Here is a 17,085-nt window from a genome sequence, read left to right as displayed (position 1 = left end):
CATAACAGACACACACAAGTACATACAATTTTTAAAATAAAAATAAATCATTTTTAAAAGTAAAAGGTGAAATCAATAACAACAAATGCAGGTTTCAGTACTCCAGTAATATATCCACTGAAGATATGTGCAAACAATCCATGTGCCAGTGTGTTTCTAGATTCTGAGGACCTTCTATACTGGTTTCATGGTAACTAGACTAATTTACCTGCCCATCATCAGTGTGTAGGACCTTGGCATTTGTGATTTTGTTCCTTGGATAGCATTCTAGCGTCAGTGTGCTGATATCCTGTGTGGTTGTCCCAGGCATTCTCTGATGGGGAATTCCTCTTTGTTGAGAATTCTCTGTTGAGAATTCCTCAAGCTATTTGTGTGTGCTGATGGAGAAGACATCATTGTCCCATAGGCATCTTGTTGGGGGGTGTTCGATCACACTGTGAGCCCCGAGTTTGTATTTACATTAGTTAAATAAAATTAGCCTTGTGTCAGGAGCTGCATTAACAATTAATTGACAGAAAGTAATCTTAGAGCCTCAGAGGGCATCCAGGAGAGATAGAGAGAGACAGGAAGTAATAGGGTGGGGTTTAGAGTGGCACAGTTTTTTTTAGTTTGGCAAAGCCAAAACACAGGTCTTTCAGAGAGGCCAGCAAGGAGGGAAGGTTAGCTAATTGTAACCCAGCCTCTCTGAGCTAGCAGGTTTTCACCCCAGCCTTTGAATCTTGAGTCTTATTTATAAATAGAATGATAGAGATTTAGTTACAGCTAGAGGCAGTGACAGAGCCCATTGCCTGCAGAAATAGAATTCCCACCTGGCTGCTGCTAGAGAAGCAGGACGGTAACTGTGGAGTTGTAATTGCAGGCAAAAATAACAGTAGATTTAGGCACAGCCACTCAGCTGAAGTTAAAAAACAGCATCTGAAGTATTCATATATTCTAAAAGCTAATGTCTTGATAGGTTTTTGGCCTATATTTTCTTATTCTGTATGTTGGCTCTGATTGCTTGCTTTTCTGAATAGGCAATTTTGAAAATTTTTATAATAGTTACTGACTTTTTTTCTTTTTTTCCCTTTTTTTATTATATTTGTGTTTTAATTTTACACATCAGCCATGGGTTCCCCTGTCCTCCCCCCTCCAGCCCCCACCCCCACCTTCCTCCCATCCCCTCCCCTCCATTCCCATCTCCTCCAGGGCCAAGACTCCCCTGGAGATTCATTTAGACTTGGTGGATTCAGTACAGGCAGGTCCAGTCCCCTCCTTCCAGACTGAGCAAAGTGCCCCTGTGTAAGCCCCAGGTTCATGAGCTGGCTGTTTGGAACCTGGGGCTTACACAGTTACTGACTTTTGCTTTTATTGATTTGTTTTTTGGCATTATGTCAAAAAGACTTTTTGCTTAGGTCATTGTACTGAAGAGTTGCACATGTATACTATGAGTTCATAGCTTCAGGTCTTACATCCCCTTCTTTGATTGTTTTCAGTTGATTTCTATCTATGGTGAGAAATGAGAATTTAATTCCTTATCTCAGTTAGTATTAATGAATATTCCTGGGTGCAAGTGCATGAAAGCTGTGTTGAAAATCAGTTGGCTGAATGTGTTAGCCAGAATTCTGTCACTCAGGGAGGGAAAAAGATGCTTGACACAAGCATCTTGAAAGAAACAGAGAGTTCTTTTGGCTTTATTTATTTATTTATTTATTTATTTATTTATTTATTTATTTATTTATTTATTGAGACAGGGTTTCTCTGTGTAGCTTTGGAGCCGTTTCTGGAACTCACTCTATAGCCCAGGCTGGCCTCAAACTCACAGAGATCCATCTGTCTCTGCCTCCCAGTTGCTGGGGTTAAAGGCATACACCACCACCACCTGGCTTGGCTTATGTTTTTCAGAGGTTTCAGTCAATGATTATTTGGCCCTGTCACTTTTATTCTATAGTGACATCATGGCAGAACATGTGTTAGAACAAAGCTGATCACTCCCTTGCAGCCAGGAAGCAAAGAGAGGAGAAACTGCTGTCCTGATGGCTCCTTCAAATTTGTCATTATGGCCCCATTTCCTTTAGGTCTCATCTCCCAACAGCTGATGATGTCCCATGATCTTTAACATGTTTTGGATCTGCATATATACAGAGCTGTATCTGGGTTCTCCACTTTGTTCCACTGGTTTGTCTCTTTTTATGCTGAGTCCACACTGTTTGAGTTACTGTATCTTTGGGGGTGTGTTTTGAAGACATGTATTATGACTCTAGGGTTGTTCTTTTTGTTTAAAGTTGCTTTCACAGTTTTAGATCTTATGATGTTTAGGACAGTATTTTTACAGTTTTGTGGAGAATATGATTGGTACTGAAATGTAAATCACATTGGCTAGTTGGAAATGTTAGCAATTTACTTTTAAATCATAAACATGGGTTATTTTCTGTGTGTGTGTGTCTGTGTCTGTGTGTGCCTGTGTGTGTCAGTTTGTTAGTGTGTCTTCTTAAACATTTTTCTCTGTTGTAGAGTTTCAATATATGTCCTGGTTATTGAATTTTAAAATTATTTTTATTTTTAAAAATAATTTATAATGGCTGGAGAGATGGCTCAGTGGTTAAGAACACCTGCTGTTCCTCCATAGGTCAATTCCCAGCACCCACATCAGATGGTTCACAACTGCCTGTAACTCTCCCTGAGGGCAGGGATCCAGCTCCCTCCTCTGTCCTCCACCATCACCCACAAACACAGCATACACAAACATAGATAATAAAGTAAACATAAATATTAAAAATATTTTATAGCTATTATGGATTGAATTGAATTCTGAATTTACTTCTCAGCAATTCTGTTATTAATAAGCATATAACTTCAGATCTGGGTTTTTGTTTTGTGTTCTGTGCTCTCAGGGAACTGATTCAACTAATCCAACTATTGTTATTTTTATTTATGTATTTTGTTTGTTTGTTTGTCTTCTATATCAAAATGATTTAACCTACAAAAAAGGACATTTTTGACGTTGCCCTTTCATGTTTTAATTCCTTTTATTTCTTTCTCTTACTCTACTGTTGTGTCTACATTGCTGTACTTATATTGAAGAAAAGGGTTGAAAGAGTGCATCCTGGAGCTGGAGAGATGGCTCATCAGTTAAGAACACTGGGTGTTCTTCCAGATGTCCTGAGTTCAATTCCCAGCAACCACATGGTGACTCACAACCATCTGTAATGAGATCTGGTACTCTCTTCTGGCCTGCAAGCATACATGCAGACAGAACACTGAATACATAATAAATAAAGAAATCTTAAAAAATAATAGTGCATCCTTGTCTTCTTTGAGAGCTTAGAGGAAATAATTTCTGGTTTTCCTCATTTATTAGCCTGTGGACTGTGGGTCAATTCTATATAACTCCTATAGTATTGAAGTATAGTCCTTCTGTCTCTAATTATGGAGTTTCATGAAGATAGGATGTTGAATTTTCTTATGTCATTGTTATGCATGGATGGTGATATTCATTCTATTGGTAAGGTGATTTACACTTGTGAATTTTCATAACATGAAAGTTGTATCCTGGCACAAATTACAGAGAATCACTGTTTAGTGTTTGGAAGAAATGGCTAAGTAGTTAAAAACACTTGTTGCTCTCGCAGAGGACTAAGGTTCAATTTCCAGCACGTACACAGTGGCTCACAACCATCCATAACTCCAGTTCCAAGGGGGTCCAATGTCCTCTTCTCACCTCCAAGGGCATCAGACATGCACATGATACATAGATAGACATGCAGGCAAATAACTCATAAAACAAGATAAATTAATCCAAAAAAATTGGAATCACTATTTATTATCTTTTTATATTCCATTCCACTTGATTTTCTGTCTTTCTGAGAATTAAAGTCTTTTGGTCTGTAGTTGGTTTGCTGTGTCTGTGCCAGCTTTAAAATCACTGCAGTGCTGGTCTGTAAAGTTACAGCTACAGTGGTTGAGACTTGTCTTATTTGTTGTTTTATTGCTGTGAGGAGATTCCATGATCAAGGCAACTTATAAAAACAAAGCCTTAATTTGGGGTTTGCCTATTTATAGTTTCCAGGGGTAAGTCTGATTATAATGGCAGGGAGCATAGCAGCAGACAAGCAGGCCTGATGGAACAGTAGCTGAGAGCTTGCATCTTATCTAAGAGAGAGAGAGGTGGGGGGAGAGAAAGAAACTGGGCCTTGTGTGGACTTTAGAAACCTCAAAGACCACCCCTAGTAACACACCTCCTCTAACAAGGCCACACCTCCTAATCCTTCCCAAACAGTTCCACCAACTGGGAACCAAGCATTCAAGTATATGAGCCTCTGGGGGCCGTTCTCATTCAAACCACCATATTCCTCTAATGGCTTTTGTTTTATAAGTACATCATCACATTGGATTATGTGTCATACAATTGAATTCCCAAAAAGGGTGATATTCCAGTGAGTGAAGGCTATGGTGCAGACCCTCTCTAACACAAGTTCTAGTTCAGCCACTGCGGCAAAGATCCTGAAATAGGACCATTTCTTTTCTCCAGTACACTTTAGAATATTCTTTGCCATGGAGTTTTGTCTGTTTGACTCTAATATGACTAGAAATTATTCTTGGTCCAGTGTGGTAGGTGTTCTTAAGCATCTTATATCTGGACATAAACATCCTCTCATGACATAAAATCCTTATGTTTGATCTGTGTGTTGATGCCCCTTTTCTTTTTGGAACACCATGAGGAAATGCTCGCTTTCTCCACAGCAGTGCGTGTCCATCAACAGTTTTGTCATTCTTTGTATTTCTTTCAGTCTTGAAAACCTGCCTGGGTTATTTTTAAATTCCCTGTAATTTGTTCTCCTGCCTGGTGAGTTCTGTGGTTTCATGCATCAGCTTTCTTTTATTATTTTATGAATTGAGGCCTTTACTTCCAATACTTCTGGCTGGTTCTTTTTTGTGATCACTCTCTACTTTCTCCATTTCTCTGAAAGATCATGAGTTATAGTTCCAAGGTCTCTGTTTTCCTTCACTTCTGTTTCCTCCAAAGTTTTCTTACATCATCACATTGGGTTATGTGTCATACAATTGAATTCCCAAAAAGGGTGATATTCCAGTGAGTGAAGACTATGGTGCAGACCCTCTCTAACACAAGTTCTAGTTCAGCCACTGTGGCAAAGATCCTGAAATAGGACCATTTCTTTTCCCCATAAACCTGACTTGGCACAAATCTTCTATTATTTCCCATTTACAGGGCACTGTTTAGCTAAACCTGACTTGATCTCCAAGTTGGAACAAGGATTGGCACCATGGAGTGATGCAGAAACCACAGAGCAGTGCCTGCCAGGTGAGTCAATGTTATTTGGACAAGAGTCAGCAAAAAATAAGCAACTCAGCTATTGGTCATATTGCGATGTTTTCACCAACATTTATCAAAGCCAGCCAATTCTTATCAAAACCAGACCTGAAGGGAGTGGGCTCTTAAACCAGACACTTACTTTATATACTTTCCAAATCAGGGACTCCATATCAAACCATTTTCCCTGGTTTGGTTTGATTTGGTTTGGTTTGGTTTGGTCTGGTTTGGTTTGGTTTGGTTGTTGCTGTTGTTGAAGTATTATATTTGCCCAAACTCACTACCACTGTGTTGGACTTCTCACCCATTTTTTTTTTTTTTTGGTTAAATACTTTTCCTATTTTTCTATTTTTTTTCAAGGATCAAGCCCAGGGATTTATGCATTCTAGGAAAACACTCTAACAACTGAACTCTCTGGCCATGCCCACCCCTCACTTGTCCTTTCCTCCTTTCCATAGACTTATTTCTATTAGGCATATGCTGACATGTTGGGGTTGTTTTGTTTTGTTTTGTTTTTTTTGTTTTTCAGTTCTTGAGCTTTGATTAGCTTAAGGTTTGTTGTCTTTGTAATTGATTGGGTAGCAATAGTCATCACACAACTGTATCCTGAGAAGGAAATGTGAAACAAAGATAGAGAGAAGAGTCACAAAGGGTTTTGAGCCAGAGGAGAGGAAAAAAGCATGGGGTTCTATTTTAGGAAAGGCATCAAGTGAACTATCATCCAGTGAATTACTTACTTATAAAATAAACACTGGATTATGATTGTGTACATTAGTTTTTTGTCATCAGCATATGCCAGTATCATCTGGGAAGAGAGGAACTTCCTATGAGAAAATGCTTCCATCAGATTGGTCTCTAGGCAGTCCTGTGGGCCATTTTCTTCATTGGTGATTTATGGGAGGAGAGCTCAGCCTACTGTGTGGGGTGCCACTCATGGGGCAGCTGCTTCTGGGTGCTATGATAAAGCAGGTTGAGCTAGCCATGGAGAGCAAGCCAGTAAGCAGGGTTCCTCCATGGTCTGTGCTTCAGTTCCTGCCTCTAGGTCCCTGCCTTGATTTCCTGCCCTGACTTCCATCAGTGATGGAATATGGGCAAGATGTTTAAGACAAATAAACCCTTTCCTCCCCAAGTTGCTTTTGTTAATGATGTTTTCTTACAGCAACCAAAACCAACAATCTTGATTAGTATAGATATACAAATGTAAAAAACAGTAGCTTACAGGAAGTTTTAAGGTTACTGATCAGTGAGTGAGGACCCAGCCCACTGTGGATAGTGCCATCCCTGGGCTGTAGGTCCTATGTTCTATAAGAAAGCAACCAAAGCAAGCTATGAGGAGCAAGCCAGTAAGCAGTGCCCCTTCATGGCCTCTACATCAGCTCCTGACTCTTGGTTCCTGTCCTGTTTGAGTTCCTGTCCTGACTTCCTTCAGCGGTGAACAATGCTATGGAAGTATAAGTCAAGTAAACTCTTTCTTCTCCAACTTGCTTTTGGGTCATGGTGTTTTGCTGCAGCAATAGAAACCCTAACTAAGACAGAGCCCTGATCACTTCTGGGTTCCTGCAGAAAATAGCAGGACTCAGCTTGCAGTCAACAGATTGCTTCCAAAGTCTAAAACCTCAGTCAGACTCGAGTAGACATCACCTTCCCTCTCCATGCACAAACTAGTCTCTAGAGCAAGCAGGATCCTACCTGGCACACACACCACCAAGTTCACTGAGGTCAGCAGTGGCTCTTTTCTGCAAACAGGAAAGATTCTAAATGAAATGCAGCCTTTCACAACATAACCTTGATGGGCCTAACCCTCTGCCAGCACCCAGCACCAATTGATAATGTGGTAAAGACTCCAGGCTCAACCTCAGTCTTCACCCCTCACTGCTGGAGGCAATGTTAGAACAGATTAAAACCTTCACCAGTGCCTTCTCTGGCTTGTTTTCTTTTTGCTGGGTTATTAGTATTACTGTTCACTTTTATTTTTTAAAGTTTTATTTTATTTTATTCCTCCTTGTACCTGTCTCTACTTCCATGTGTTTCTTTTTTCTTACTTTGTAACCAAGTGCTTTTTACCTTATATGCTCTCTTCTTCCACACACTTTTTTGGGGGGTGGGGGAAGGTTCTGCATTTTGTTTTATTTTTGAGACAGAGTCTCTTTATTATGTAGCCATGACTGTTCTGGACTCGCTATATTGAACTCACAGAGATCTGCCTGCCCCTGCCTCCTGAGTGCTGACATTAAAGGTGTACTACACCATGCCTGCTCTTTTTCTGTCTTTTATTTAACCTCAGTTCTCTCTTTTATCCCTCTCTTTCCCTCCTTCCTTTAGCTTGTTCTTTTATTATTCATTTGATTTTTGTTTATACAGTGTTCTGCCTACATGTGTCCTTGCAGGCCAGAAGACGGCACCAGATTTCATTATGGGTGGTTGTGAGCCACCATGTGGTTGCTGGGAATTGAACTCGGGACCTCTGGAAGAACAGTCAGTGCTCTTAACCACTAAGTCATCTCTCCAGCCCATACTGTTTTGATCTTTAAAAAAAAAAAAAAAAAAAAAAAAAAAAAAGACATACTAACATTTATGGGCTTTTGACCAGGCTTATAGTACCAGGCATAAAATACTTCCTGTGATGCAAGCCCTCTATCCAGGCAAAAAAAAAAAAAAAAAGTAGTTGGTTATCCCCTTACCCATCACTACCACTGTTATACCTATGGGCACATCTTACCAGGCAAGTCAGTATTAGTCATGCAGGGTCTAGCACAGAGTAAGACCCCAGATGCCTTTCTGCCTCCAACAGTCTGAATAGCACTTTCTAGCACTGTGTAAGGTCCACAACAGAGATCAAGCTTCCTACTCAGCTGAGGTTGATTTCAATATGCCTGCATCCACAGTGAGTGGTGTCTTCAGTAACCATCTAATTATAGTGGGCAGCCAAGAATAAAGTCAATAGCCTGTGTTGTTTTGGGTACCTCTGGGGTCTCAGTGACCAGTAACTCATAGGGGGGCATCCTTTACCTTGCACTGAGATTTTCATGTGATAATTCATGACTTCTGCATTGTCCATCTATAAAGGGTACTTCTGTTCAAACTCCTGTGTGTGTGTGTGTGTGTGTGTGTGTGTATGTGTGTGTGTGTGTTAAATTACTTTACAAACTAGTGGATTTTCATAAGCCTTATTAACATTCTCAGTTTTGGCAAATCCACTCCATGCTGTCTCTTCTCCTAATCCCTCTATTCATTTAATCCTGTCCAAGACAGACAGACAGGCACGCACGCGCACGCACACGCATGTGCGCACACACACACACACACATAAACACGCGTGCACACACACACATGCATGCACACACATGCACACACACATTCCATTTTGCCTGTGTTCTGCTATCCTCCCCATTCCTTCCAGTGTCCTCTGTAGAGCTAGCTTATTGGTCATAAATTCTTTAATCTTTTTTCTCTGGGTTGGCAGTTGATGATTCAGAGCTTGGAATACATTTTTCCAGGCACTCTGCCTTTAACAGTTTCTATGGCACAATCTACTGTTATTCTCTTGGCCTCATTTATGAGTGACTTGACCTTTCTCTCCTGCAGCTGTCATGCCCTCTCTTTACTCTGTGCTTTTAGTGTTTTAACTATGGTATGTTGTAGGGAGTTTCTTTTCTGACCCTGTTTATTTGGTGTTCTGTAGGCATCTTGTGCCTGGATAGGCATATCTTTCTCTAGATTTTGGGACATTTCTTTTATGACTTTTTATTTATGCCTTTGGTATGGTATTCTTTTTTATGCCCAATAATTCAAAAGTTAGGTGTTTTATGGTATACCATGTTCTGTTCATTTGTTTAATTTATCATTAATTTTTATTGGGTAAAATCCAATTCCTCTCCTGTGTCTTCTAGCCCTCACACTGTTTTCCATGTGATCCATTCTATTGATGAGACTTTCCACCAAAGTTTTTATTTGGCTTATTGAATTTTAATTTCTAGCATTTGATGCAGTTTGGATTTTCTTCAGAAATTCTGTCTCTTTGTTGAATTCTATTTTCATGTCTTAAATTGACTTCCTTATTTCATTCAGCTGTGGGTTTTGTTTTTTGTTTGTTTTGTTTTGTTTTTTGTTTTGTTGTTGTTGTTGTTGTTGTTGTTGTTTTCAAGACAGGGTTTCTCTGTGTAGCTTTGCACCTTTCCTGGAACTCACTTGGGAACCCAGGCTGGCCTTGAACTCACAGAGATCCGCCTGCCTCTGCCTCCCGAGTGCTGGGATTAAAGGCGTGGTGCCACCACCGCCCGGCCTCAGCTGTGTTTTTGTTCTCTTGCAATATAGTCATACCTTCTTTTAGTTGTTTGAACATAGTTACAATCATTCCTTTGAATTCATTGTCTTAGAATTTTTCCAGATCATTCCACTGGGCTCATGATGATGGGCTTAGTAACTGGGGAAAAGCAAGTTGTCACGATTTTCAAGTTATTTTTGTTTCTATGCTGGGATTTGCATCTGAAGTAATGTGTTTATTGAGTCTCTCTTTCTTTTTGTTCAAATCCCTTTCTTTTTCAGTGCAGTTACGTGCACTGTTCATGAGATGACTAATTTGTAAGAGGGTTGGGACTTTATTTCCCCTGTGGGGTTAGTGTTGAGGGCTGCACATTCTGTCCTTGTAGTCTTTTGAGAGTCCTTTACTGTCTATGCTAGCATCATCTAGTGGTCAGCATACCTCTTGCTGGTCCTCTCTTCCGCAGCCTTCTGGTGTCTCTCCATGCCTCGGTGCCCTACTTTAAGCTCTGGTCAACTGGTGGAGTGGGGGCCCAAGATCCTAGGAAAGCTAGCTGTGGGGTCAAGAGACCTATAGGATGAGGAGAGTGGTTCTACCTAGTAACACCGAGAAATGAGATCCCAGAGGAGCCTGGAATCTTGTGGAAATAGAGGACCTACGAGGACATGGGGATGTAGTATCCCAGAGAAGAGGGGTAGTCTAGCAGCCATCACAAAGGAGTAGGATTCTGAAAGAACAAGACATAAAGTCTGTTGCCTGATAGCACAAGGAAGTGAGATTTTAGAGAAGGCAGGTGTCCTATGGGGTGATAAAGAGCAAGGCCTTCCAGGAGGAACAAAGAAGCAAGATTTCAGAGGAGCCTGATGACCTATGAGGTGTGATGGTATGCAGCCTACCTCTCAATTTTTTATTTTAACATATAGCAAACTTCACTCTACTAGTTTAATGTATAGTCACATAACCATCACTACCATAATCAGTATGTATAAGAGGGTTTATGCATCCTCAGATACATTTTTATTAAAAATGACATTATGTAATTTCTAAGATTGATAGTCAAATTTCTATAAATATCTGTGAATGTTGAATGCAAGTTTTTAATATTGATTCCTAAGACCATATTTCACTTATTAAATGATAATTTTTAATACCATTTTAGACATCCATAAATGGAGTGCCCTGGCTGAAACAAGACAGCAAGCTCAAGAGAAGTATTTAGGCCAACATGAAATCACCAAGAGAAATATATCAAATGAAGATATGGTTGAAGTAGAAAAAATATTCAGTGTGGACTCAAACTGTATTTCAAATATGAACATGAAGAATGAAGCCTATTCTAGAATGTTCTATCAGGATCTTGTTAATCCATGGCAAGATGTACCTTTGCCTAGTGATCCTGAAGAGAGGCAGGTAACAGAAGTAACTCATGACTTGAATGGAATTCAGGAAGTTCTTTCATATCCTGACCATTTTACTCACCATAGCAAGGATCAGTGTTCAGAGGGTCATTTCCAGTATTTTGGGCCAGATGGAGCCTTCCACACAAATACAACATTAACACCTAAGAAGTTTCATGTTCAGGAAACCTCTAGGAAGTTCAGTGAGAAATCCTTGGATGAGGTAGCTCTTCCTGCCCAATATATGACTCAGTTAAGAAAGGAAGCTTTGGGATGGAATACATGTCCTAAAATGTTCCCTAGCAGGACTGAACTCAGCAACCATGACAACATGCACTTGGAAGAGAAAGATTATAAATGTGATTATGAGAAAGCCATCCTTAACAAATCACACCTTACAAAACATCAGGAAGCACATGCAGGGAAAGAGCCCCAAGGATGCAAGGAAAACACCAAATTCTTCTGCCTGGATGCTGAACAACAAACAGTTGATCAGAAAATGCTCACAGAGAAACAAATTTATGAATGTAAAGTATCTGGGAAAACCTTTTATCACAAGTCACAGAACATCGACCATCAGAGATCACACACCTGTGAGAAACCCTGTGAGTGTGAAGAATATAGGAAAGCTATCTATGATAAGTCGACCCTCACCCAACATCAGAGACTTTATACAGATGATAAATCCTGTGACTATAGAGAATACAGCCAGGCTTTCTACCACAGTTCCTTCCTGTCTCAATATCAGAGAGCTCACACGGATGAACAGCAAAATGAATGCAAAGAATTAATGAAAATTTACTTCTATATATCAAGCCTCACTCAACAGCACACTCCTACCCTTGAGAAGCCTTATGGATGTAACGATTGCATGAAAACTTTCTCCCACAAGTCACAACTCACTCGACATCAAAGAACTCATACGGGGGAGAAGCCCCATGAATGCAAAGAATGCAGGAAAGCTTTCTGTCACAAGTCACACCTTACCCGGCACCAGGGGATCCACGCACCTGAAAAACCCTATGAATGTAAAGAATGTAAGAAAGCTTTCTACCTGAAGTCACAGCTCACTCAGCATCAGAGAACTCATTCAGGTGAGAAGCCCTATGAGTGTAAAGAATGCCGGAAAGCTTTCTTCCGTAATTCACACCTCACTCAGCATCAGAAAATCCACACAGGGGAGAAGCCACACAAGTGTAAAGAATGCGGGAATGCTTTTGCCCGGAAGTCACACCTCACTCAACATCAGAAAACCCACACAGGTGAGAGGCCCTATGAATGCAAAGAATGTGGGAAAACCTTTTCTCGGAAGTCACAAGTGATGCAGCACGAGACAGCGCACACCGGCGAGAAACCCTATGAATGTAAAGAATGCAGGAAAACTTTCTATCTTAAGGCATACCTCACCCGACACCAGGTAATTCATAAACCTGAAAAGCCGTTTGAATGTAAGGAATGTGGGAAAGCTTTCTCACGTAAGTCATACCTCACACGCCACCAGAAGACACATAGAGGTGAGAAACCCAGTCTAGGTGAGAAACTGTAGGGACGCAAATGATAAAGAACTTCCTTCAGCTAGTCAGACTCAACAGAGGCTTACACGGATGAGAAGCCCCATGCATGTAGGAAAATGGGCTGCTGTTACTCCTCAGCCAACATCAGAGAACTCATGCCAGTATTAAACCCTATAAATGTCAAAGTATGATTAAGTTCTATACAGGAGGTATGCCTTGCTTTATGTCAGAATACCTAAGCAGTTGGGAAGCCATAGGGAGGGCAGGCATGCTATGTTTAAGTTACACTTCTCTGTAAGTCAGTGAGTTCATTTAGTGAGGAACCCTGTGAATGTACACAATGTAGTAAAGCTCAACACAAGAGATGGCGTATTCAGGCATAAATCCTGTCAATGTAAACAATGCAGAAAAGCTTTCCATCATAAAAAAAAAAAATTCACTCACCGCCTGAGAACTTATAACTGAGATGCCATTTAAATTCAAACAACATGGGAGAATTTTTAGCAAGTCAGACCTCACTGCCTGCCAGAAAAATCACACAGGTGAGAAAACATGCTAATCTAGGGAAGCTTAGAGTGCCCTTGGCAAGTAAGGAATCCCGTGAGTATAAATAATCCAGAGATGTTTCAAGGAGGACTTGCTTTTCTCCTCAGCTTCTCTGAGCACTGATGCTTACATTTCACTTGTACTGAGACAGAGCTAGCCTGGACAACAGAGTAATACACCCTGTCCTTTTTTTTTTTTTTTTTTTTTTTAATTTTTTTTAAAAGACTAGGTCTCTCTATTTAAACCAGGCTGGCTTCAAACTCATAGAGATCCACCTGCCTCTTCCTCTAAAGTACTGGAATTAAAGGTGTCTCCCACCATACCTGGCTTGTAATAAAAATGTTTTTAATAAAGAAAGTCCGGTCAAACTGTATTGGAGCCTCTCCTTATAGGACAATGTAAACACACCAGTTTGGAACCATCTGAAAGTACTCTCAAAAACTTCTCGTGGGATTTGAAGTTTGGCTGTCATCAGAATACCATGAAGACAGACTTCAGGAAGAGTATGGGGACTTTGCTGCTGTACCTCACTCACCTGTGTATCAGAGGTCCATGCTAGAAGCCCCCATATGTCAAGATTGTGAAGTTCCTCAAAGTCACACATCTACAGGCATTGCAGAGTCCATTTGAATGTCAAGGGCTGAAAAAGGCTGGCATGTGGTCCACTGTCACAGTCTGTGTCATGTGTTACCCATCCTTTCAAATTCATAAAAGTAGCCTGTGTTGTCAAATATGCTCAAATTAATTGCAGTTCATTGATAATACTTTCTTTGGTTGCGTTCAGTAAAATAAATCTTAATGATTTTTATTTTTAATTCATTTATTTTTGTATGCATGTGTGCAGTGTGTGTACTTCTTGTGTGTGAACATGGCCATGCATGTGCCATGGCATATGTCTAAAAGTCAGAGGACAACCCTGGGTGTTAGACTTTGCCTTCCAATTCAAGCCAGGGTCTGCGTGTGCCAGACTAGCCAGGATGCAAGTTTCTGAGACTCTCCTGTCTCCACCTCCAATCTCACCATGGGAGTACTGCGATTACAGATGTTTGCCACTGCGTCCAGCTTTCCATCAGTTCTGGGGATTCAAACTCAGGTCCTCATGGCAAGCACTTTACTTACAAAGTCATTTCCCTAGCCAAGTTTTTTTGTTTGTTTGCTTTGTTTTGTGTGTTTGATGTTTTAGCTGAGGACTTGAAATATAGTCAAGGCTGTCTTCAAACTCATAATATAACCCTGGATAATCTCAAAGTCTTGATCCTCCTGCCCAGCCTCAGATGTGTTTGGATTACAAGCACCTAACACTTTGCTGGGGGGGGGGGGGGGAATGAGTTGGTGCATAATCAGAGGTTCCATGCATCAGAAATCTGTGAAGAAAGTATCAATTCATATAAATTGATGTTAGTTTTCAAATAGACTTGTTAATTGTGGATTATGAGTCACAATTTAAATTACAGAAAATTGTGCTAATAAACATGAATAATACTCTCTTATTCCACACATACTGGACTGTCTTGTCATATTGGAGGCTGGAAACTGACACAGTATCCCAGTAGACAGAGCCAAGCATGCTGCTGAACAATGGACATTACATATACCATCCCATATATACCTTGAGGGAACCCAACATTACTGAACAGAGAATACATACACAGCAAGTGTGACAGCAGGTTTGAGTGTACCTCCCTCAGTGATAGGGTACATGCTTTTGCATTTTGCATTTTACCCTCAGGCAAAATCTCCATTATACATAAGATATAGATAGATAGATAGATAGATAGATAAACAGACAGATAGATAGATGTGACAAAACATAGCTCAGTGTCTAGACCATCATTCATTATAGTGAGACCTAACTTAAAACTGGGCTGAACTATCCCAAGGCCCGGGGATCTTGAACTATATAAGAAAGGAAGTTGAGCATGCACTCATCCATTACCCTGCTCTCTGGTGTGGATGCAATGTGACCAAATGCTTTGAGCCTCATCATGATGGACTGTTCCTTGAACTGTGAGCTAAACAAACCCCTTCTCCCTTAAGTTGGTTTTGCCAGAGTATTGTAACACAGCGATAGGAAAAGAGTATTACTATAACAATATTGTTACAAGTTAAATCATGTCTCAAGGTATGTGTTCAAGTCATTGTCTCTGGTTAAGAGAATGTGACCTTATTTGATGGTTAGAGATGAGATATAGGGAGACTGTGTAAATTCCAGTGTAAACGGAATCCATATACAGAGACGAGAACACTGTGTGATAAGAGATCAATGGGAATGACAAAGCCGAGTGTTACTGAAAACGGAATGCACCTGCAGCTGCGACAGAAAGACAAGTTCTTATCCTGTCTTATAGGATGCACGGGACAGTGAAAACTTAATTTTGAATTCCTGCATTTCCAATCTATGAGAAAATGTGACAGCTCCCAGGGGAAAGGATAGAGCATATATTTCCAGATAACATAGGCGACAACAGGAAACAAATGCCAATCATAGGGAATTTATTCTTTCTCTAGAGGTAGATGTGGTTAATTAAAGCTGTGGTTGCTATGTGCAGATTTCGCAGGTTTTCTGAGGTTATCACAGCTGACAAGGGGAAACAGTTGAGACCAGTAAAATGGTACACAAACCAGATCCTTTTTTTAAAAAAAATTTTATAGGGATTTGTACTTTAAGAGAGAAAGGGGGCCAGGTGGTGATGGCACATGCCTTTAATCCCAGCACTCAGGAGGCAGAGCCAAGTGGATCTTTATGAGTTTGAGGCCAGCCTGTTCTACAAAACAAGATCCAGGACAGGCACCAAAACTACACAGAGAAACCCTGTCTTGAAAAAATGACAGAGAGAGAGAGAGCATACTCTGGGGATCTTGGGCATAGACATAGCCAGTATCCAAAGATCTAGCCATTACCGGGTGGTGGTGGTGCACACCATTAATCCCAGCACTTGGGAGGCAGAGGCAGGCAGATATGAGTCTGAGGCTAGCCTAGTCTATAGAATAAGTTCCAGGACAGCCAGAGCTACACAGAGAAACCCTGGGGAGTGAGTTTGGAGGGGCAGTAGGAGGGAAGAGGGGGATCTTTGATTGGTATGTAAAATGAATAAAAAATTCTTAATTAAAAAAAAAGACTCTGGGTTCAACACCTAGCACCACAGAAACATGCAAGACAATAAATCTCATGTTTCTTAAAAAAAAAAAAAAAAAAAAAAACAACAACAACAATGGGACTCAACATATGGAACATCCGGCAGGACATTGAGAGGCTTTATAGGCCTGCTCTTCAGGTAAGTGGTAAAAAATAAAAGAATCCAATGTCATACAATTCTCTAGAAATGATCCTTTTCCCCAGCATCTGTGCACACACGCACACACACATACACATGAATGTGTGTGTGTGTGTGTGTGGGTGGGTGTGTGTGTGTGTGTGTGTGTGTGTGTGTGTGTGTGTGTGTGTATGAAAGCCTGGCATTTGAACCAAAACTATTTTCTTCTTCCTAGGTCAGGAAAGTGGGAAACCTATTCAATTGTTGTAGACAAGAATATGAGGCTAGCTCTGGGTTCCCATGGAGAGTTATCTTTTTAGGCCTGTGATTCAGCACACCTCCTTCCCTGGTGATCTGTTACAGTGTGCCTTGGTCCTGCATGTGTGTGTGGTGGAAAGCAGGGCTCCCGGTCTTGCCCTGATCTATGCTTGGGTAACAGTGACTCAGCCATGGGTTCACTGTGGAAATGCCCAGGATTCAAATCCCCCTACTATTAATCAAGTGTAGATTTTCCATTGCAAGGAGGTGTGAGCTAGAAGGACTTTAGGCTTCTGTCCCACCCCACTGAATGCTGAGCTCCTCAGTGGACTATCAATCAGAAAGTGACTGCTGTTGACCCAGCTCCAATCCTAAAACACTGGCATCAGGAATTTTGACTGGTCAGAAAACAATTACCCCTTCTTTGTCTCAAAGACCCTCAAAGGGTCTTCCCACTTCGAAAAATCTAATTTAAAAAAACACATGTGTATCCAGCTGCTTGGTTGTTTAGTTAATTCCAGATGTAGTCAAGTTGACAACCAAG

General features: G+C 40.7%; 1 protein-coding gene across 2 annotated transcripts in view; it reads left to right on the top strand.

Moving 5' to 3' along the window:
• LOC118572509 (zinc finger protein 883-like) overlaps nucleotides 1-12,934 on the top strand; it is a 28,782-nt gene extending 15,848 nt beyond the window's left edge. For both annotated transcript variants that reach the window (XM_036172215.1, XM_036172216.1), the window contains 2 exons: nucleotides 5,210-5,302; nucleotides 10,732-12,934. In XM_036172215.1, coding sequence (XP_036028108.1) covers nucleotides 5,210-5,302; nucleotides 10,732-12,515 — 1,877 coding nt within the window. In that variant the 3' untranslated portion in view covers nucleotides 12,516-12,934. The remainder of the gene's footprint in view (nucleotides 1-5,209; nucleotides 5,303-10,731) is intronic.
• The last annotated feature ends 4,151 nt before the right edge of the window (nucleotides 12,935-17,085 follow it).

The sequence above is a fragment of the Onychomys torridus genome, chromosome 22, assembly GCF_903995425.1.
Source record: "Onychomys torridus chromosome 22, mOncTor1.1, whole genome shotgun sequence".
Lineage (NCBI taxonomy): Eukaryota > Metazoa > Chordata > Mammalia > Rodentia > Cricetidae > Onychomys > Onychomys torridus.
This window is presented reverse-complemented; position numbering and strand designations above follow the sequence as displayed.